Source organism: Melozone crissalis, unplaced genomic scaffold (genome assembly GCF_028551555.1).
Source record: "Melozone crissalis strain CALT ecotype California unplaced genomic scaffold, PUWL_Pcris_2 ptg000042l_1, whole genome shotgun sequence".
NCBI lineage: Eukaryota > Metazoa > Chordata > Aves > Passeriformes > Passerellidae > Melozone > Melozone crissalis.
The window spans coordinates 3,599,978-3,622,469 of record NW_026535820.1 but is presented as its reverse complement, the minus strand read 5'-3'; the positions used below and the strand labels follow the sequence as shown (position 1 = coordinate 3,622,469).

The window sequence follows — 22,492 nt, the reverse complement described above, 5'->3', positions numbered from 1 at the left end:
TTTGAAGAACATTTAGACTTCTCTGAGAGAGATAACAGAACCTACCAATTCCTTCATTAAGTCACTCCCGATTTCAGCTAACTTCCCATTAACAATCTGCCCCTTCTGTATGAGTCAGTCACAAATTCCAGCTGTGAGGCTGCATCCTGCCTTCGTGTGCTGCAGTCCTCTGTGGCAGGCACACCGTGGAGCTCCGTTCTGGTTCATGCCAGTGAGCAAAGCAAGGTGCAGGGACATGCATTTCTGCTCTGGGACGCCTCAGTGAAGGGACACATGACACGGCTACTTGGTCCAAAGAAGCATGTGGATCCTTATTCAGATAACATGGGCATAGCTGAAGCACCTCCAGTTATGGAGTATCTGCTTAATGGATTTATGGTTTATGGAGTTGTCTACTTTAGCAGAACTTAAATTTATGCACTCTTCTGTCTCCCCTTTCCCCTCCCCTGATGTTGTGCAAGTTAAAGAAGGAAAGGAGAATATGTGTGTGTGGGGGATATATTAAGAGTACCCCTTGTCTTGTAAAATACATAGAGATGTGCCAACATCCCATAATGATGGAAGGAAACAGAAATCATGTACGTATTGACTCTCTAGTCCCTCGTCTGAGGGCATTCACTATGAGCTCAACAGTGTTCACGACAGAGCAAGCAAGTGATCACTTGCCATGTCACCCTTCAGTCTTCAGTCTGTGATTTTCCCCCAGTTGTCCACTGAGGGCTTTCATAAAAGAAACTGAAAGCTGAAGCAGTAATAGCTGACATTGTTTTACATATCCTTGATGATTTCGTATTCAAGGATCCCCATTTCCAACCAACTGTCCACACACAGAATGTTTTACAGCAATAACAAAATGCATGACTTAGAACAGATGCAATTATCTTGGTCCTAGTTTGAACACAGAGAAGCCTTTGATCAATGCTTCTTCAATGTGCTGTGAATCCACAGGTTTTCAGGATTCAAACATGGTATGAAAGGCATTGCACCCTATTGTGAGTAAATATTATATTATTGCTTTTCAAGCTGCAGTCTTTAAAAAGAAAAGATAAAAGCTGTGTAACAAAAGCTAGATTCCTTAAATAGATGATCTTTTTTTGACTGAAGTATCATCACTATTCACAGTGAATTAATTTGCTATTCCATAAATTAAGCTGCAGACAGAAAGCCAAGGTAACATGAAGTCTCCTTCATTTACTTGCTTTATGTGCTGCTGAGATTAAGACGTTGCATTCATAATCTAAAGCACACAGCAAGATTTGGTGTTCTGCAGTCAGCATCTTTTACACTGCAAACCATCCAGCAACAAGGGACTAAAACCATTGTCATTAGGACTCAAATCAGAAGGCTACAATTGTTCTTTAAAACCTAAACTCAGCATTTATTTTTTAGCACCTAAACTCAGCCTTTGTTTCTGATCACACCTCTGAAGACAGAACAGCTGGTGAGAAACACTAGACTCAAAAGCTTAGTCCATATTGTGCAGGGATGGATGTCAGTCTATATCTCTGCATTTTGTTTTACCCTCAAATAAAAATGCTGAATGAATTTATGGTATTAACAGTTCACAAGATTACATGTTAAACTGCAAAAAACTCGCTGAACGAACATGTAAAGTTTTGAAGTTTAAATTGCTCAGTGACAATTTAAATGCAGTCTGAGAACAATACACTTACCAAGGAGGCAGCCTCCAAAACCCAAAATTTCAAGGAGAGATGTCTCCATCTCTCTTATGCAAGACATTTTTTCTACAATCCCAGAAGTACACAGACCATAATATGATCACTACATATTAAAGTAACTAAACCAAAATGTTAATGAAGATATTCCTGTAAAGAACAAAGAGGGAATACTTGACAATATCCCCCAAAGAAGGTTAAATATAGGAGAAGCAGCTCAGTCCTTTATAGCATTCCAAGCATTGGTGTTACAGATCACAACCTCTTACACTGCGATCATCTTTGCAGCTATATAATACAAAACAAACAGCCACACTTTGCTAGTTTGAACTATTTATTTTTCTCTTGGACATTCAGAATTTATGAAAGAACACAAAGACCAAAGAAAAGCAAATATAAGTAGGATGCAAAACAAATAAGAAAGTTTTCCTGTAGCACTTGCCAGTAATGACTGTTTCTACCTGAAAAAGACCAGCACCTCAAAAGCTAAGAGTAACATCTAGTTTTTTTTCAACTTCAACCCATAATTTGAAGTCAAAGTTTAAATTTTCAGTCTAAAACTTCAAGCAAATTCTCTCTGGCATGGAAGTCATCCATCATTGACTAAGCTGAAGCCCACGGGCAGGAGGAACGTCTTGTTAGGTGACAGCCACGACGTGACACCCTGCAATACCCAACACCACCAGGACAGCTGTGGCCATTGGCCCTTAGCTCAGTCATGGCTGGCACACTTGGACTGCGTGGGAGTGGGGCCCCACCAGGGACCCAGGGTGAGACAGATCCTCTACAACCCCTACAATCCTCAGGCCACCTCAAAACCACTGCTCAGGCTCACCACACAGCTGCAGAAATGCTACTGCCATGGTAGGGAGGAAATGGAAACTCATGATCAGGAGGAGGGCAGGCATGGTGAAACCAGGGCTTTTCAACAGCTGACTTATTTTCCACAGGTTAGTTTGCAGCCTGCACTTTTGATCATTTTAATCTGTCCTCTTGAAGAAAGAGAATCATAGAATCACAGACTAGCTCAGCTGGGAAGAGAGCTTTAAAGATCACTTAGTCATCCCTCCTGCCATGGGCAGGAACATCTTTCACCAGACCAAGCTGCTCAAAGCCCCATCCCATCTGGCTCTGAACGCTTCCAGGGATGGTGTATCCACAACTTCTCTGGCCAACCCACTCTGCTCTCACAATAAAGAACTTCTTCCATAATGAAGAAGTCCAATCTTCCCACTCAAAACCACTGCCTCTTGTTCTGGCACTACAGGTCTCAGTAAGAAGTCTCTCTGCCTTTCTTGTTAAGCCTCCTTTACATATTGAGAGGCTGCAATAAGGCCTCCCCAGAGCCTTCTCCATTCCATACTGAACAGTCCCCCTCTCTTAATTGTTTGATCCCAATGTGGACACAGTTATATGTCATAAAGTGTCTTCAGCTTCTTATTCAGTTAGTAATATTAATTGCATTATAACACTGCCTCCACAGAAGAATATTAATATCATTAAACTGCCTTACCTTATGTGTAGATAAGGTTTAAGCTAAGTATTCTGCATGATACACAACTCCAATAAAACAAGCAAACACCAGGAAGCCTCCCACTTGATGGGTTGCTGGCCAAGGACTGCTTTTCATCAGATACAGAAAAGAAACTGATGGTCTCCATTTTAAAACCACTTAAAATTCTTCAGTGAATCAGTAGACCTCTGGAGTCATGCAACTAGTAAAGTCAACATAAACTACATATTTAGCCAGAAAGCCTTACAATGTACACAGGAAGAACAAAGATATTTTCAACGTATCACTCTCAGCTGTAGGCAGGGGAGACAACAAAGCAAATTCAGTAATAGTTGTGGTTTTGGGCTGGTTTTTTTTGTAAATGCTCAGCATAAATTCCTTGACTTCAAGCACAAATTTCTGTGACTCTTAATTTAGTCTTAAAATCCTATCAGACTGAAAATATAGGATATCCACACAGTGATAGCCATGTAGAATTCCTTCAAAAAGAAGACGATTCAAAAATTGGCATAAAATTTCAATAACTCATCTCAAATATGATTAATATAAAATATAATTACAGTAAAATTGACTTAGTAAAATATTTGCAAAACAAAAACCAACAAACAAAACACAAGTCTGCATATGCTCCCTTGCCTTAATATCCTGATTTTTCCAGATATTTATGCACATAACTTTGAACCTTTAAGTAGTTCCACTGATTTAACAGGGATTACTCATCTGCTTAAAGTTAGGCAGTTGCTTAAATACCTTGTGAAATATGACTCTAAATTCAGATCTGATAAATTCAAAGTAGCAGCAGCCAAAGCAACACCTCGTTACAGTGTTAAGACCATGCTGCTTTCTTTTAGCAAGTGATTTTACTTGCATACTGGTGCTGGAGGCAACAATGCACTACCTGCTGGAGCGCCCCTGTGATTACACAGTATTGCTACAGGGAAGCAAAAACTGGTTTTGCTATCAAATGTGAAACCAGAAAAAGAAGATAAATATTATTAACAACAAGCCTTCTTTCAAAGTTCATACAGGTTTCCATGCATGTTTCTCTTCATCAAGAGCTTCTTCCTCTCCCAACACTATTTTGCTTTCACATGGTGATTCATTCTGTCCAAGGTGTCTTTTAAGGCTATTCTGAAAACAAGGTCTGTTTCACATCTCAGAAGTGTACATTAACAGCTAGACAGGTAATTGCCACCCAATATCCCTTCCCTGACCCACTGAAAAGCTGATCTACAGAACATGAAACCTCTTCAGAAACTAGTGACACATAAAAACTGGACTCTGCAGGAAAATGGAACTGGCATAAAATCATATTTGAGGATACTTTACCATAGTAGATTATATCCCACTGTATGTGAATCTAAATAAGACAGGTGGATGCCACAGTAAAAAATTGCTACAGAAGACAGAAAGGGTTGGAGAACAGGAGGGGAGAAATAAGAGAGAGAGACCTGGAGTTTAATAAAAGGAACTCAGGGGACTTGGGAAAGAATCAAATAATCCCATGTCCTGCACTTTTGTCAGGACACATTCCTCAGCACTCCAACCAAAGAGGTCAGAGGAGCCTTAGCTGCAGAAACTGCTGAAGAAGCTTAAGGTGATCTTCAGTATCCTCTGCACCTACTGCATTGCTGATATTCACACAGAAGGCTAAAGAACAACTAGAAAAGTAAATTTAAAAGTTTTTTTAAAAGCAAGAGTTGTTCAAACAGTGAACTATGATAGACAGGCTGTTTTAAAAGATGAATTATTTACCTGCTGAGACTAGGGCCAGCATGACAGATAAAAGGAGCTGCAAACTAAGGGCAAGGGTTTCATTTTTATAACCTGCTTTATATCCAAAAGAAGAATAAAAAAAACAAACAAAAAACCCAAACCAAAACAAAACAACCCCACAAAATCCCGAAATAAACAGAGACAAAGCAATCAAAAAATAATGACAAAACCCCCACTACCATAATGAGGGGAGTCAGGCTGGTGAAAAGAGTGAAGGAAAAGGACTACTGTTGGAATAAAATCAAATAAGATTGATGTGAAACAGTTCAACTGATTGTCAACTAAGGAAGAAGAAAATTCAGATTACTTTTATTTACTGTCAGAATTCTGTTGTCTTCAGATATGAGAAAACATTTTAAGCAGTACTTATATGACAGAAATTAGTATCTTAAATGCTGAAGTTGCTTCTTAAAATAAGATATGATCCTAAAATCAATCAGATACTATTATACTAAGCATATTTCTTAAGTACAATCAAACGGCTTTATAGCTTCTTGGACGTCTGGCATACAAAGGAATGTTTATTCCCAATGGTCTTTACACTTGTCTAACACAAGCTTTTTAAGCATGTGCAAATCAGAACTTACTTGCCTGTACACATTATGAACACATCTGTAACATACATACCATTACCCTTTTCAAGAACCTTAACATGGACTGCAAACAACAGGAGAGCTTACACCTCAACCACCATGTAACACAACTGTTCCAAATTACTTTCATGTTATAAATAAAAAACTGAATGAATGTTTTCCAAAGTGCTTGAAACACAAGGCTCAAATCCCCAATAGAGATATCCACTTAAGATTTACATTAATACAACTTCTGTTTCATCTTCATGCTATAATCACAATTTTTCATCTCCTCTGGACATTCACAAAATCTCCATCCATTCACGGTAATATAGTATGATAAAAGTCATACTCAGTAGAAAATTAGGCTTTTGAAAAAGAACTTATCATCACTTTCCCAAGTACTAAAACCATTTCAAAACCCAGATTAAAACTCCATGCAATGGTTACATCTTCCAAATATCTTGAATTCTTTTAATGAATTTAGCTTTACACAGGCATTTATAACTTGCCTTCAAATTGTAATAAACAGAATCTCTAACATACCACAACTTAGGAATCTTTGAAGTATATACTGTGAGAAATGATAGAAAGATAACAGATAAAGTATTCCAAGTATATATTTGCATATAAAATAGATCAGGATAACATTATACTAAATTATATAGTATTATTAAAGCAAAAGATCCATTACTTTTTTCAGCTACCAGCCCAGCTAGCTTGACATGGGAAACAAATATCAATCTGCTTTCATCCTTCCTTGTTCTCATTCCTAGAACCTAGAATAAAGTTTTCTTGACAAAGCTCAGTAGAAGTTATAAAACTTGTTGCTTTCAGTGGCTTTTCAAGGTATTTATAACTGACTGTGCTTTTGTAAATAATTAGACCTTCAGGTGCAATTAGAATTTTTAGTATTTATTTCAAAGAAACAACCTCTTTACTAAAATTTCTAAATAATAAAACTGTAAATTAAGTTCTCACTAATTTAATCTAATCTGCTTTGCAAGAAATGCAGGAGCAGACCCACTGTATGACCACTAAGCCATCTTAATTTGTCCACGTCAGTGCAGAATCACTGAAGAGTCTCAGGACATACATTTCGTTTTGTCACAAGTATTCTGCATAACACTAAAAGTCAACAAAACAATTGCAATAAAACATTATTTTTAACCTGACTCTTGTGGCACTTCATGCAAGTATAGCATTATTTTAATGACTTTTGTTTGAAAAAGAGATAATGCAAGTTTCTGACCGTTGTCACGGTGTTCTAACAGGTCTTTACAGGGGAAGACCAATCACAAAGACTTGGAACAACCTAAAAGTTAATACATTTAAACGATGAGCATATCCAAGTGCAAGATTCCCAATGTGAGGTGATAAATTACCTATAAAACATGAGAGAGCAATAGTAATAGCCTCACGAGGTCTGCAACCTGTTTGCATTGTTTATGTCAGATTTTTTGTGGCACTGAACAGAAGTACATGTAGACTGTACTGTTTGTGCAACCTGGACACTTAGTATATGTGAGACATTTTTCTTAAAGAAATGCCTGCCGCAAAATAATATTGCATTTCAGAGTATGGTGTCAGTTGAATTTTTCTTAAAAGGAAAAGTAGCTTCTATGTAGGAATAGGTATCAAACCTTTATCAGCTCAAAGGAATAATTTCAAATGCTCTGATCTTCTGAGATGCTACTAATGACTGTCCCTTTTCTCGGCTGTTTTATGGCCAGGAAAGGCTCGGAGATGGCCTTGGGCAGCCCACGCTTCAAAGGATGAGAAGAGGCCTCAGATCTTTCTCGGACTTCAGTATTTATTGGTTGTTTATCTAAAAGATTTTCTCTCTGCCTGACAGAGGTCCGCACAGCAAGCCAGACACGTGCACACTGCTCGCCCCCGGGGCGGTCACTTATCTTTATACTCAAAATTACGTATACAATATTTACCTATTCTTTCTAATACCTTTTACCCTTATTGACCGGTGCACTTTTTGTAATAACCAATCTCAAAGTGCCACCATCACCACAGAAGATGGAGGCCAAGAAGAAGAAGAAGAAGGACAGGACACGCCTCAATTCCTCCATCTTACTTCTTTAGACCCCCCTGTACAGAAATCCTAAACCCTGTGTTTTACACTCTAATTAACTTATCCCTTCACCATTTACCCCAGTGTGATCCTCCCATCCTCATACAGGTGTCGTCTCCAGTGCAGGATCAAAGTCCAGCCACCAGACACTTCTGGCAACATTCCAGGACTCCCGAGCCCCCCAAGGGTGGTCTCGGTCACTCTGCACCTCAGTCCTGAGGTTCTGAGATCCCACAATGACCACCTTGAAGGTCTCAGTGTTTTGCAGTGCCCCTTAGAGGCTTAAAGTCTATACCACCTGTGAGTTTTATGTGGATACCCAGTTACCAGAACATCTAATTGTCCTCAGCTGAAGAACCTTGTGTAACAAATCAACATCAAAAAGAGCAATTTAGTGTCTTTATTGCTCAAGGGCTGCAAACTACTTCTACTTGTTGAAATAAACAGTGCTCACAGCAGTTTAGTCTGTCTTTAGGACTGTATATTCAGTTGTTTTCGCAATAAGATTTTATGACCTTAAAAAACTAACTGCACGTTCAGCTTTGGCACAATTCTGGCCCTTGATGACTTCAATAGTTTACATATAACCTGGTCTGGTGAGTGTGCATGTTTCATGAAAACTATTGTTGTGATATTGGTCCTAAACAATAAAACCCTGGATTTGACAAAGTTACCCTGAGTTAGAGCCAGATTTTCAGACTACATTTTCTAGAACTGCTTACAGAATTACCAAAGTGGACTAGCAGATTTTCCTTTGTGCACCCACCTCCCAGGAAAACACAATTTTTTTGTCCTTTTCCTTTTCTCAGGTAAAGATAAGGAGTATGTGTTGCTTGGTGACGGGAAAAAAATCAATTTGAGAAAAGGATGAAGAAAATTAGGGAAAAAGAATACTTCAAAAGCCAGTAAGGTGCAAAACAATGATGGACATTGTGTCAGGTTAATAAGTATACTTCTAATAAGGGGCATGGCAACATCACTAGAATCTCCACTTAAAAAATCATAGCAACCTAACAGCAAAAAAGAGGAGAACAAGCTGAGAAATAGAACACTCTTTAAGATTAATCAGTCAGAACTTTGGAGGCAACTGACACAATCTGACTCCTTCCACTTTCCATTTAGCTTTGAACAGACTGAAGTCTAAAACTGTAGATCTACTTATATAGTTCTGTATTTAGATAAATACATATCTAAATTATGAAACACGCGGTCTCCACTTTTATAATTTTACACACACAGTATGGAAAAGGAAAAATTATTTTCCCACAGAAAAGTGAAAAAGTGAAAGATGTTTAAATTGTTTGAAAATCAAAGGAATCACTATAAACACAGTTTACAAAGAGATATAAATCTTCTACATTAAAAGAAAAATTACATGCACCCACTTTAGGAATTTGAATCTGCCCCAAACACCTGCAGTGTGCCTGCCTAGACAGACCTGTGCCACAAAACCCACTTCCAAAAAAATTAAAGTTTCTAAAAGATTTGGGTTTTCTCTTTGAATAGGAAATATATCAAAAGAAAAGAAATACAAAACTAATCTTCCAGACAAAGAACAGGAAGAAAACTGTCACGTTCTGTGGTTTACATTTATAACAGGACCCTATCTAGAGATTAGAATAGTTTCAAATCTATTGTAGTTGAGGATATGATGTCATCATTTAAAGGACGCAGATAATTTAGTCCACAATATCTATTCATACCAACAAAAGAAAGCAAAACGAGTATGCAGAACTCTTGCATACCCCACTGTCCTGGACATTTCTCTTTTGCAAGGATTCTTACTCATCCATGTAAAAGTATGTGTTTTTTTTTTCCCAACTAGCCATCTGCTAGTTTAACTTTTGTGAAAGCACAAGTGATTTCAATTCCATTAGACACACACATCAGACTGATTGATTTAGTCTCTCTCTAAACAATTTTCAGTGAAGCTTATTTTAAAAATATTGAATATGATACTTAACACACTCTATTCACATGACTTTACAGCATTATTCATTACTGATTAATGAAAAACATGGGAATTTGCTAAAAAAGAAGCTGAAGAGACTATCAGCTTAGCCAAAAATAAAATAACAATCAAGACAAAATATTCCAAGTCAATTAATTAGTCTTCTTACCTTGTTCTTTTATCTGACGAATTTGCTTCACAGTTTCTTTCAAGATTGCACATTTGTCAGGTTTAAAGTTAAAGTTGTCAATATCATTAAAATTTGCAAAAATCAGCTCTGCAAGTTCTTCAATGTATTTATTCTCTTGCTCACGATTGCGTTTCTCAGTGCTTCTTTTAGGGCTGAAAGAGGAGTTTATAAAAATTCTGTCTTTAATGTCAGTTTACTTGTCTTCTGGCCAGCTCAGAGGTGATTTTAGGAGGTTTTACAGTAGTTTAACAAAAACACCTCTCTCACTATCAATATATAACTTAGGAGTTTCTCACACAGAAAGGTTTCCTCTGGAACAAGGAAAGGAGCATTAGAAAAGATGTTACTTTTTTTTTTTCCAGCAGTCATGTTTTTGTTTCAAAAGAGGATTGGGATTAGAAATTGAAAACACAAGATTATTTGGGGGGGAGAAGGGGGGGGGGGGGTCAGGATTTGAATATTTACAAGTATCCCTCCCACACGGCATTGAGAATCCAAAGAGTATTATACAGTGATTGTGTATGAGAAAATAAAACAGCTTAAATAGTTACACTGAGCAATCCATACTCCCTGCCTCCTTGTGAATTTATGGCAGTCTTAAGAAAAGATGAATGAGTGGTTATGCTTTAAAATGCATTTGTGTTGGTAGCTGTAAAGCTGGAAAATATTTTTCAAGACCTAGATTATAATGTACAACAGAGGTGGTAAAAAATATCTCAGATTGATAAAATGAGTGACTGAAGACTTCTTGCAGTAAATGTCAAAAACCATTTTTACATCTCTCCTAAATTGTCACCAAAATTCTGCATTTTGGAACAAAATTGGATTCAAAAATAAACAAACAAACATCAATAAAAGAGAATAGTTCTCATCCCCACCCCAAACCCTCAACAACACAGAATTACTGCAATAAAGTAGTTTGGCACTGACTTCTCTTTGCAAGAATGTTGTTTGTCATCTTCTAACTGAAAAACAGAAGCACATGTAACATTTTTTCAACCCATTCTCTTAATATTTCCAGAAATAAATGGTCTTACCTGGGTCCAACTTGATCGGGATCCTTGCGCTTTCTCGACTCTGCTCTGGATGGGTCAGAGGTATTTTCTCCCATCCCACTCATCTTGAACACATATCAGCAACTAAAAGGAAGAAAGTGCAAGAAAGGGTTATGGTGGAAAAGTATGGAGTTCTCAGCTGGTATTTACAAGTTTCTCATTCCATGCTCAACTAAGATTTTACTTGGCCAATCTATCATTCAAAATAGAGCTTGCTTGAAAGGCACCAATAAAAATACTGTGTTTATGACCCAACAAAATGCTACACAGAACTCCTTGAGAAGAAAATTTGTGGTGAGCAAGTAAAGCATTATAATCTGATTGTTACCAGTTACATAAGAACTGATAAGTATATTTTGTGCCTGAGTTGCTGAATTTTCGTGGCAAATTTGCAAGGTTGAATGCTGAAAGACAAAGTAAACGCCATAGTGCCATACAACAAGAAAAACACAACAGAACTGAAATACATGAAATAAAACGTGTCCCAGCTACGTGAAAAGGTAGCACATGCAGCTTTAGTTAAAAATCAGAAGATAATGCCTGCAAAAGTACAAAGCTGTAGAAACAGAACATCTGCCAGCACTAGAAATTGCTGAGGAACTGATAAATATTTTGTACATATAATCTACCTCATAAGGAGAATAACTTGTCAAGCTAATGTAGTAAAATAACAAAAGCTTGTAATTTGTGCAACAAACAGCCTGTGGAAATCCTGCCCTGCTCCCAGCTGTTGGTTTCCCTATGCTGTGTAGAAGCACATGAAACTCAGATTACACATTTCTCAACAAGAACCAATATTCTGGAGGCAGAAATCACCAAAGGACATAGGGGGATGATGTAAACGATCAAAAATTCATAGAAGATGGAGCAGTCCCAGCTCAGCATCTGCCTAGTTGCTGCCAGTTTTGTGAGGATGATGGCAGAGAGGTGCTGCTAGACATTTCAGAGAGCTCCTGTAGTGTTTGGGATTAGCAGAAAAATAAGCATGAGGAGCCTAAAGAAGGTGAGTGTGTCCAAATGGTGATTCATACCATACTAAAATAAGAGCTGGAGCCTGTAATTGTATGACCATTTCATTTTGGCATAAAGTGGAAATCAGGTATCAAAACAAGGGAGTTCACCACCTCCTTCAAGCTCTTCATTTCTGTCCCACCTGCTCCTTTCCCTCTGGTGGTCTGGTCAGCCATGCACTGAACCTAATAAGGGAATTGCTGGGGGTTAAAGACAGAGTCCCTTTTCCCTTTTTCTTTTTGACATTTTCCAAAATCTAGCTGCCAGCCTGTGTGGTGGTAATCAGATGTTCACATTGGAAATCTTGGTTTTCTCAATGAGCCAACTGAGTGAAGATACTTCATATATTGGCAGAAACAGCCCAAAGACTAAGGTGTGAGCACGTGATGCTGAGAAAGGCTACTCACTGAAACCTGAGCAAGCAAACAATGAGATGGAGCCATCCTAGATTCAGAACTGACCACCACCTAATATTTCCCTAAATTAAAAGAAAATAAAAATTCCTTTTTACTGAAAGCATTTTTTCACAGAATATTCTGAGTTGGAAGGGACCCACATGGATCACTGAGTCCAACTCTTAAGTGAATGGCCCATACTGGGACCAAACCCACATCCTTGGTGTTACTAACCCCACGCTCTCACCAACTGAGCTGATCTCAGTATTTTTTTAACCAGTTTGAGCAGAGAGTGGAGTCATTTCCTTTCTTCTAGATACTGTTCAAGTTTCATGAGAAAGACTGTATCATGCCTGAAACATATACCTTCCATCTGGTCTTTGACATGAACGGTACCAGATTGTATTTGAAAGACACTTGGATTATCTTTTTCTCTACTGAGTCTATACATACATATGCATAACTACATACACACTGCTATTATTTTGAGAAGATCCCACTGTAAGCTGAGCCAGAAGGTTCTGTGGCAGAGCAGACACAACTCTCCAAGGGAAGATGCACCACCCCAAGCTCCACCATTCTGTCCTGGCTGCTGAACCCCCAGTGCCCTGCGGAGCACGAGACATCAACTGCAGTGTCCAGCATGGTCTGACACCCTGACCCTGAGCCCAGCTGCTCCCCTACAGCTGTCTGTCCTCACTGACTCCCAGCCCCAGCAGACACACACACATCCGAATTTATCCAAGCACAGGAGTAGCAATATACATTCACAGATGAGGAGCTAAGCGCTTCCTTGAAACTATGCAATTTCAAAAGTGTCACAAATAACAGCTCCAAGGAAGGTGCAAGATACTATTAAGGAAACTGACAATATTTAAACAGAAGCTTTGTCAGTGGAGAGCTGGAACTGTCCTTGCAGCTCTGTTTCTATGACTAAATTTTTCACTGACCAAGGTGAGAAAAAATCATCAGCATGATGAAAGCTGTACATTCCCAAGATCTGATCTCTGATCCAGACTCAGATGGTGAGTTGATCTTCTAAAGTTCAGAGCAACAATTAGGCTGGGGAATCCCATCATTTCTTATGCTTCCCAAGTAATACCTGAGAAATGTAAATCAGCCATTTTTCTTGAGAAAAGCAAGAATAACAATTCACAAATACTGTCAAACCCTCAACTGTCATCTTCTCACTCCCCTTCCCTGCCAAGCAGTAAGGAGGTAAGCATTTATGGTGGACACCATCCTCCTCAAGAAAGCATACAGAAACTGTTACTAACAGCTCTCCTACCTACTCCACCAGACTTCAGATAAGGAAGTTTTATTTTTGTGGGAACCAAAGTTTCACCAGTAGCTCTACCAATGTATAAATCAATTCTTCCTGCATTCACACTAATGCTGTTCCGTAGGAATCCCACTAGGTCCACTATCAGCCTTTGGAGGACATATTAAAACCCATCTCCCACTACCAACTTTAAACTTTATTCTTCTGTATTAAGGGGAACAAAAGCAGTATCATAATGACAAAACTAGCACCTTCTTCTCTCCTTTTCAATCAAAGCAAATAGTACTAAACAAACAATATATGTATTTATTTTGTTTGCACTTACAGGCTATTACATCTTTTTTCTCAGCGGCATTATCAGTTTATTCTTAGAATGAGTTACCCATGTCTTTCTCATTCATCATAATTTATTTCTGGAAATCTACCATCTACTACCATGTTTGCTTTCTGTTCTCCTTTATGTCTTAATTAAAAATCCTGTTCAATACCTCAAAGATTTTTATAGGCCATTTTCTTGTATTGTAGGTAACTGTGCTGCGGAGCAGAATTTAAAATCCAGGGATAGGTGTTCTGAAAAGTGGAGAGCTAGACAGATGATATTGAAGCAGAATTTAAAATCCAGAGATGGGTGTTCTGGAAAGTGGAGAGCTAGACAGATGATACTGAAGCAATCTAAAAAATCTCAAAGGCTAAAATGAAAGTCACTCATCCGTACCTAGCACACAGTACTAAAAACAAAAGGATGTGCCTCAAACCCCTTGTCTCCCTAGGTATTTAGGGTCTGACTGGGATAGCTAAGAGGTCAGGGATTCTTCTGGAATTCAGAAACTAAAATCTATTCCCTAGTTTGCAGAAATGAGGAAGAATCAACTTTTAGAAGGTGTGGATGGACTCTTCTGTAACACTATTTTACCAACTGAAACAGTCAGAACCTGGGCGATGGAGATGGAGTTTCCTCTTCTCTGAAGAGAGCTGCCATGCCTGTATTTCCAGCATGCAGGACAAGCTGCCATGCCTGTATTTCCAGCATGCAGGACAGCCTCCTGGGTGCTAGGCCACCTGCCTGCCATAGCTGGATGTTCATGAAGCAAAGAGGGCAAGGCTGATTAACCCTTGCAGTGCAGAGTCTTTAGGGGTGTGGTCCATACCACTAAACTCAGCAGTAAGCAGTTCAAGCACTGTTTGGAGACACAGGGATTGAGGTTTATTTAACTCCCTTAGGCTGAGGAGGGTAGCAAAGCTCCATCTCCCTCTTCTCAGCAATGACTCTTAATGAGTCAAAGAGGCAAGCACTCATCCAGTTTCCTCATGTCTTTTGAAAAGAAAGCAGCTGTTTCACATATTTTTCCATGAGCTAATTCGCAATCAAGACCAATGCATACCACTAGATGATGAACTTGAGAAGTTTTGGGTACTTCTACAAATTGAATGCGGCACAACCAAGAAGCTAAAAACACATTTTTCTTAAGAAAGTCCTACTGGGCACATATAGTACCAAGGGGCAGGGTCCTGGGAAACTTGAAACTTCCGAGCAAGAAACAGAAAATGTCATAAATTTTTATTGAGCTGATAGATGAATTTTAGACAGAGAAATAAACATCTGTGGGTTGAAGCAGCTAAATTGCATATGATACTTTTTGGTTTCTGCCTTAATTTCCTCAATAAATATTAGTTTATCTGTATCAAAATGTCTTGGTTATTAACTATTACCAGCAGTTTTATACTACACAAACATTCATAACATGGATCCTGTTCAATATTTTAACAGGAGAACTTAAGAATTTTTAATGAACTTTTAGATATTCCTAGGTTCCTGAGCTACTCATAGAACTTCTCAGCTCAAAAAACAGAAGTCCCACATTTGAAGTCTAAATTTTTCCAGGAAACATGACAATTCAAAACTAAAGACACTATGAGTAGAATGACAAGTTAGAGACTCAAAGTTTTACTCCAGTAAACTTCCCCTTAAGGGAACTACCTTAAGATTAAAAAGCCGCATTTATCCTGCTCCACTGATCTTTTTATATATCTCTACAGGAATTTTCAGAAAGAAGAAAGATAAAGAAATTAAACCATTCAATCCATCCGATGCTTTAGATGTAGTGGAAATATAATATCAGCTCTACGATATAAAAATACAAAAATCAAGAAAATGTTGGTAAGGGTTATTTACCAAGGTATAGAAAAATGATTAACCAAATTGGGAACTAGTTAAAACAAAACCAGCAGCAATCACTACTTTGAGGAGAGAGAGATAAAGAAATGCTTGATAATGAAAAAAAATTCATCATGATATGTCAGATTCTGAACTAAATAAGTTTTATTTTAAAAGCAATTGTCTTACAAAGTTAAATTTGAATGCATGTCTCGCAGGATGAATTGTCATGCAAGACCAGGCACTCCCTTTTTTATTGTGTAAGTTGTTTGAGAGCTGTATTGCACTCCAAAATACAAACATAATATCCCACTGTGGAATTGGTATTTTGCCTTCAGTGGTGGTACCAGATTTTTCTACTCTACATTATGTTTTTTTTCCATGTGTCCTATCCCAACAAAACACCAAAACTACAACAATAAGTAAGAACTGAACTTCTAATGCTGACTAAGATGCTACTCAAGCTTTAATTCCACTGGGCATAAATGAGCAATAGAGCCATGGAAATATAAATACACTCACTGTAGCATTTTCCTACAAGGAAGGAGATAATTAGACAATCAGATATATTATTACTAAAAATATCCAAAGAACTAATTTTACTCTCCCACTGATGACCCATACCAACAGGACATATCAGGTAACTTAATACTTTTTTCCTATTTATATTTAAGACCAGAAGTGCATTTTCCCTCTTTCCATTTCATTACCAGAGGTCAAAGCATGCAAAATACTTGCCAAAAAAAACCCCACTGGCTAATCATTCCAACTGTTAAATTTAAATCACAAATACTGAAAAATTAAATTTAAAAACTTTAGGATAGTACATATTAGTAACCACATTAATTGACAACTAACTTGTTTCTACCAGATGTGGGAGACTGAAACAACAGAGCCTGAAATTTGCTTAAATTCTTTTTTCTTTTATTTTTTCTTTTCTGTTTGTTTCTTTTGTTTTGTTTTTGTTGTTATCAGTAATAAAACAATAGTCTCTGCTCTCGTCATGACAGCACATCCTCCTTTACATCCTCCACCAGCAACTGCTAAAGTTGGAGTACACAGAGAGGCTTAACCTAATTATAAAGCAATAGTAAACATCCATCTTTCAAATGGGAAAGAAAAGCAGAGGCACCGTGAAGTGGGAGACAGGAAAATATCTAGCACAAATCACTTGTGTGAATTTTTACATCTCCTCAACTCCTCAAATGTCACGAAGGAAGATGGCATGTGGAGCAAGCCTTCCAACACTGATCCTCAGCACCAGTGAATTCAGTTAATCATCCAGAGTCAATGCAGAAGAAGATAATGTGCATTTTATCTCTTATCAGAGCAGGCCATCTTCCAAACAAGGCCTGTTAAACTGTCAGATTTATTATAAGCCTAACAAATGCAGTTAAAGAATAAGTGAGGATTACACCTTCAAAGCTGCTATTTCAACCTGAATAGTAGCAAACAAAAGGTAAAGCACCATATAGTGGACAATCAGGTAGCAGTACTGTACTACCACCCCTCCAGCCCACCAACTGATGAAACTAGTGAACATATAATTGATACATATAAAAAAGATTAACTACAGTCAGTGGTTTACTGAGTAACAAACAGAAATACTGTTTAGTGACCAAAACTATACTGCAAGTCAGTGAGAAGTTTGGCAAAAAATTTTCTCTAACAGCTAATTTGAAAAAAACCAGCTTATAATTCTGTGGTTGTTTACTCAAACATACAGCCATTAAAGTTCATCCTTTTTTCCTGTGAAGTTGCCATGACTAGAAAGCCTTCTATCGCAGTTTCAAAATTAGAAAAGTACTCTGTGTAACATTAATTCTGGTAGAAGCCAGAGGAAAGTTGGAAGTCACATGCAAATTCTGATTCTTTGCATTTTTTCCTGCTTATGAACTCTTTTTTCACTGGCTTCATTTCAGAACTGGAAAACACTGAATATTGATACATACTGCAATCTGCAACCTTTTCAGCAAAGGCAACGCTTGCTAGCCACTTTCCCAGGCCTCCAAAGGAAATCGCTGTCAGAGGCAGGATAAGATACTAGATCAGAGGGGGAGGGGGCACTGGAGCCTGAAGCCAACCTCTCCTTGGTCAGGCACAGCAGCTCAGGAGGAACTTTTACCTCCCAGCCCATGGCACCTGTCAGAGTCCCAGGCAGGGAATGTAGCCTGCCCATCCCATGTGCTGCACTGCACTGGCAAAGCTCGGCCTTTTCGCACGCAACCTCGCTCGGCACAGGAGCTCCCACAAATCCACACAGATGTGAATACAGGTTTGAAAGTGAATTATAAAAACAAGAGGTGAAAATCCAGGGAAACACAAGGAAAAAAAGACTGCATTGTCTGGTAAAATAAGATTTAAGCAAGAGATCTACTAATAAGAAGTGCGACAGAAAAGGAAGTTAAGAGATATATTAAACCATCCTCCTGAATCCCTGGTATAAGTAAGCCACATTCTCTACAACCAACTTAGGTATTCCTGTCCTTCATCACTGGGGTGGTGTTTGGGGTTCACACCTGGAACCCCAAACAAAACAATGCCAATCTGCCAAAATAAACAAGATGTGCAATACCGTGGTTGGTGATGGTAACTTTAGATTAAAAACATAAACTAATTTATTTAAAGGTATGCTTCTTTCTCAAAACAGCACCACCACCTTTACTACATATACACCTGTCTAAAACCTTTGCCACCCCACAACACTCACATAGGATAAAGCTAAAGGGAAAGCAGAGTTTCTACAAGGAAGGTGATAGCAGCGAGATGAGAGACTCTAGTCACCTTTAAAGGATTTGTACTAAAATCTGACATGCACCTGTAGCCTCTTCTATCTTTTCTATTCTTTCTATTTTAAAGACAGTCTATTACAGGTAACATTAAAACAAGATTTATGGCAGTATTTAGCAAACTCTATTCTTCAACTCCGCAAACTAGAACTAAGAAAAGAAACATAATTTACTTGGAAATGCCATTGAGTCTATGCATATAAAAACTGCAAACTGGCTCCAACACCTACTACTCACATTTTTAAGCTGAAGGCTCCTTCCTCAATCTTTTCCCTCACTCCTGTGTAATGGCTTTAGAGTGGTGTATTAGACAGCAACAAGACGACATATTCCATTTGCAGCCTGAAAGCCAATAATGCTCATGAATTTTTTACCTGACAGACACTTCAAGATGCCACTGGGAAGATCGCCTAATAAACACATTAGGCTGCAAATGGGCGGCAGCAGCTCTTTAACACATGCTGTAACAATCAAATAAATGGCTAACATTAATGTTCAGTGTTACAGACTGGGATTTAATACCACTTTTCTGTAAAATCCACCTACATCTTGATGGAGAAAGAGGTTTTTCTCAGCTACTCAAACCCACAGGTTTAAGAATCCCCGAGTTCTGCTTGAGACTTTGCCAAAACCCCTCCAGACTGACCCCAGCTCTGTAGGCTGGCTCCTACCTTCTGTATTCCCATAGGCTAAGGCTCTTAACAGAGCCACTCACTCAGCTGCTTATGGATTAGGCTACGTCAGCACCTCTAATATGCCCAGGAATAGCAAAACCAGGCTCTAATAAAACAACAGGGAAAAAATATTAGAAGGAAGTACCTTTTTCTTTTTTTCCTTAATATACAACAGGTTTGCTTGATTACTACTTTTAAAGAGGAAAAGATCTGTTTGCATCAAAACATCATCAAAGAGGAGACAGGTGTTACTACTGAAAAAACCTTCAAGACTTTGTATTGTAATTTCAGATCTGGGATTCTATTTCTCTAGTTATCAAGAATTGTTTGTGATTCTTAATACTCAGGGACAAAATAAATGCAGATTAATATCACTAGAAGTTCCTTTTAAACACCAAATTAAATAACAAACTACAAGGCCAGAATATATTAATACATATATCAGTCACTCTTACATCCTTTTGTTTGTATTAGGTAGGAAGCTAAGTTAAAAAACCAAACCAAACCAAAAGTTATTCTAAATCAATTTAGCCTTGTACGATGCATTTAATAAGTATTAAACTTTTGCTGCAAAAAATTCTAAGCCTGCAAGCATTTTCCCTGGAAAAGGAGTCCAAATTCCCACATAAATTGTTTATTTAAGTTTTTCTCTTGTAGTTCACAATTATTAAGAATTTATGAGACTGATTTTAAAGCCTATTATTTGCATCTACTGTGATTTAAAATAAAACTTTCTGAATAGCATAGCTGATAAATGAAGCAAATCTAACAACACAGAAAAGGATAATATTATGGGAACCTTTGTATTTAAACAGCTTTCATTTCCAGTTGATGTTACTTCTGGAACAGTGAGTTAAGCATATTTTGACTCCTACTGAATCTTCTCTGCCAATCTCAGTTTCCAAACTGTTATTTGTCCACTTAAATTCTCACACCAACTTCCTCTCCAGAAACCACCAAAGAGCAAGGAGAAAATCAAACTCAAGAGAGAGGAAAAATGGAGCAACTCTCACAAGCGTAAGACACGTGGAAAAACTCAAATCCATGAACATTTTCTAATCTCATAACTGACACAAATGTACACATTACTTACAACACCAGAAAGCTTATACAGTTTGGTGAGATTATCAAGATGCCTATCTTAGCAATGAGAAAAATATGAATATGACCAATCACATAAACAAAGGCATTTACACATCTCTGTAATGTGGGCTTGCCTACATTAGGATTTCACTCCAGTTAACTGCCTGTCAAACACCAGTTTGTTTACATCAGATAAAATACATTCCATTGATAAAAAGCTCAGGAAACATGGTTCTGTACAGGTAAAAAGCAAAAAGTAGAGGGCAAGCCAGATAGAAACACTGTGTTTCCACACAAGGTGCATACGGCAAGTAACACGTAGAGTTACAGGACCTACACACACACATATAAAACCTATCATATCTGAATTTAAGTTCCTTCATTTATCAATCTGAATTTCAATTACTTCACACAGCTAGAGAGGTGTTGGTCCTCCTGGTCACTCAGACCAGCTTAGCATGTCTGCACACTCAGGTGCAATGTGATGTGTAACCCAGGCTTCAGCAGAAGATGCTTATGTTGCACGCCACCTTTCATATCTCCAACCTGGGCATTAAAACAATGTTCCTTCAGCCCCAGAGTAGGTAGATACTGAAATCACATCATCTTACTGGAACTTTTGTTGCACTTCAATAACTCCAACTCTATGTGTCTTCTCTGGTGCCTCACCAAAAATTGAACTCATGTTTTTAATTTTCACATACCTACAGCACCTGGAGGGTTTATGTTTCTTTTCTACTTAACCACCCATTACTAGGAGGCATGTTGAAATTTCAGGCCATTATTTAGAATGCCAAGTTTTGGATTAAAACTTTGAGCTGCAGAAAGCATACCTAAACATTATCTATAATATTTCGATACATTTTAATATTGTTATCATGGTGAAAGAATAACCCACTGCATGCATATGTACAAGATACATACTCCACACACTTCCTTCCATAATACTGAGATGCTTTCATAAGCATACATTTCATTTAACAGTGTATAATAATAAATTTTCAAATTAAGAATTCAAGCTGCTTTGCTCCTGAAGGTTGCAAGTTAACAACAGTCTGAAGTCAAACATACTTATATTCAAGTTAAACAAACGGTAGCACCTAGCTCCACAAATGGTCACAGTCATGGTAACTTTAACAGCTGTCTGTGAGGTGAATTGGACTCCACTTTGATGTCCTTTGTGCTCCCAGAAGTTCAGAATGCTGCACCACTCCTTTAAATTGTGTACCAAATTATCCTGTTCAGTACAGTGCCCAGTACAGTTTACCCATCCTCTCTGCCTCTAAAATGCATTTAGAGTGCCTGTCCTGGAAAACTCAGTGCTCTCCTCAGCCTATGATGGCCTGCTGGGCCCTGGTCTCAGAGGGTGCCTGCCTTGTGGCAAGGATGTGGTTCCGGATGTTATGGGAGAGACCAGATGGAGAGCTTGGCCTCTGCTCCCATCCCCTATTTGTATGAACAGGTAGATTCCCCCAGCAGGTGCTTCCTGCTGATACTGCTATGCATGCCAGTGTCATCCATTTACACTGGAGCAGCAGTGGAAGAGCTGGGAAGTAGAAAAAGCATTTTTCTTATTAAAGTTTGAGGAGTGACAAATTTAATACATGCTTTTTGAGAAGATACAGCTATATGCATGAATGATTATATTTGTATCACCTCCCAGCATGCAGAATGTTGGGAGGTAGTAGTAGTTTTGTACTTAAAATAAATATATACTAGATGGACATTAGGCTTTTGGCAAAGCTAACATGAGTGCTAACTACACACATTGTTACTAAGAACAAAAATTAAAGCCACCAAATTATGTCAGAGCCACACATGAATGTCTTGCCAACACTTACAAAGTATGATTAACTTGATGTTTTTAATACATCCATTAGCTCAAAAACTGGTCTGTGAACACGAATAACAGTTACTAACAACTTCAAATTTCATGTCTGTCTTAATTTTATTTGCTTTAGTAAAAAAATGCAACCAGCAATAACAGAAGAGGATGAAAGTATAATTGTCATTTTAAAGCACTTAAAAGCAAAAAACTCATAAAAAAGTTGTTGCTTTACGTAGTTAAGTACCAAGAGATAAAATCTGATGAACACCAGCTTTGCAGTCATGTGTGTCTATATGTGTATACACACACACACATATATATGAATCCAGGCTGTGACCAAATAAAATATTCATAGAAATGGCTATATGAGTCAAGCAAAAGAAACTTTTAGTTTGTGACTAGTCTGTCATGGAAGCTAACAGCAGGTATCTTGGAAGAAGGTACAAGGCAGCTGTA

General features: G+C 38.0%; 1 protein-coding gene across 4 annotated transcripts in view; it reads right to left on the bottom strand.

Moving 5' to 3' along the window:
- Window positions 1-22,492, bottom strand: part of NCOA2 (nuclear receptor coactivator 2) — a 189,056-nt gene that overhangs the window by 64,333 nt on the left and 102,231 nt on the right. For all 4 annotated transcript variants that reach the window (XM_054284633.1, XM_054284634.1, XM_054284635.1 and 1 more), the window contains 2 exons: window positions 10,802-10,903; window positions 9,744-9,916 (listed from right to left, as the gene is read on the bottom strand). In XM_054284633.1, coding sequence (XP_054140608.1) covers window positions 9,744-9,916; window positions 10,802-10,884 — 256 coding nt within the window. In that variant the 5' untranslated portion in view covers window positions 10,885-10,903. The remainder of the gene's footprint in view (window positions 1-9,743; window positions 9,917-10,801; window positions 10,904-22,492) is intronic.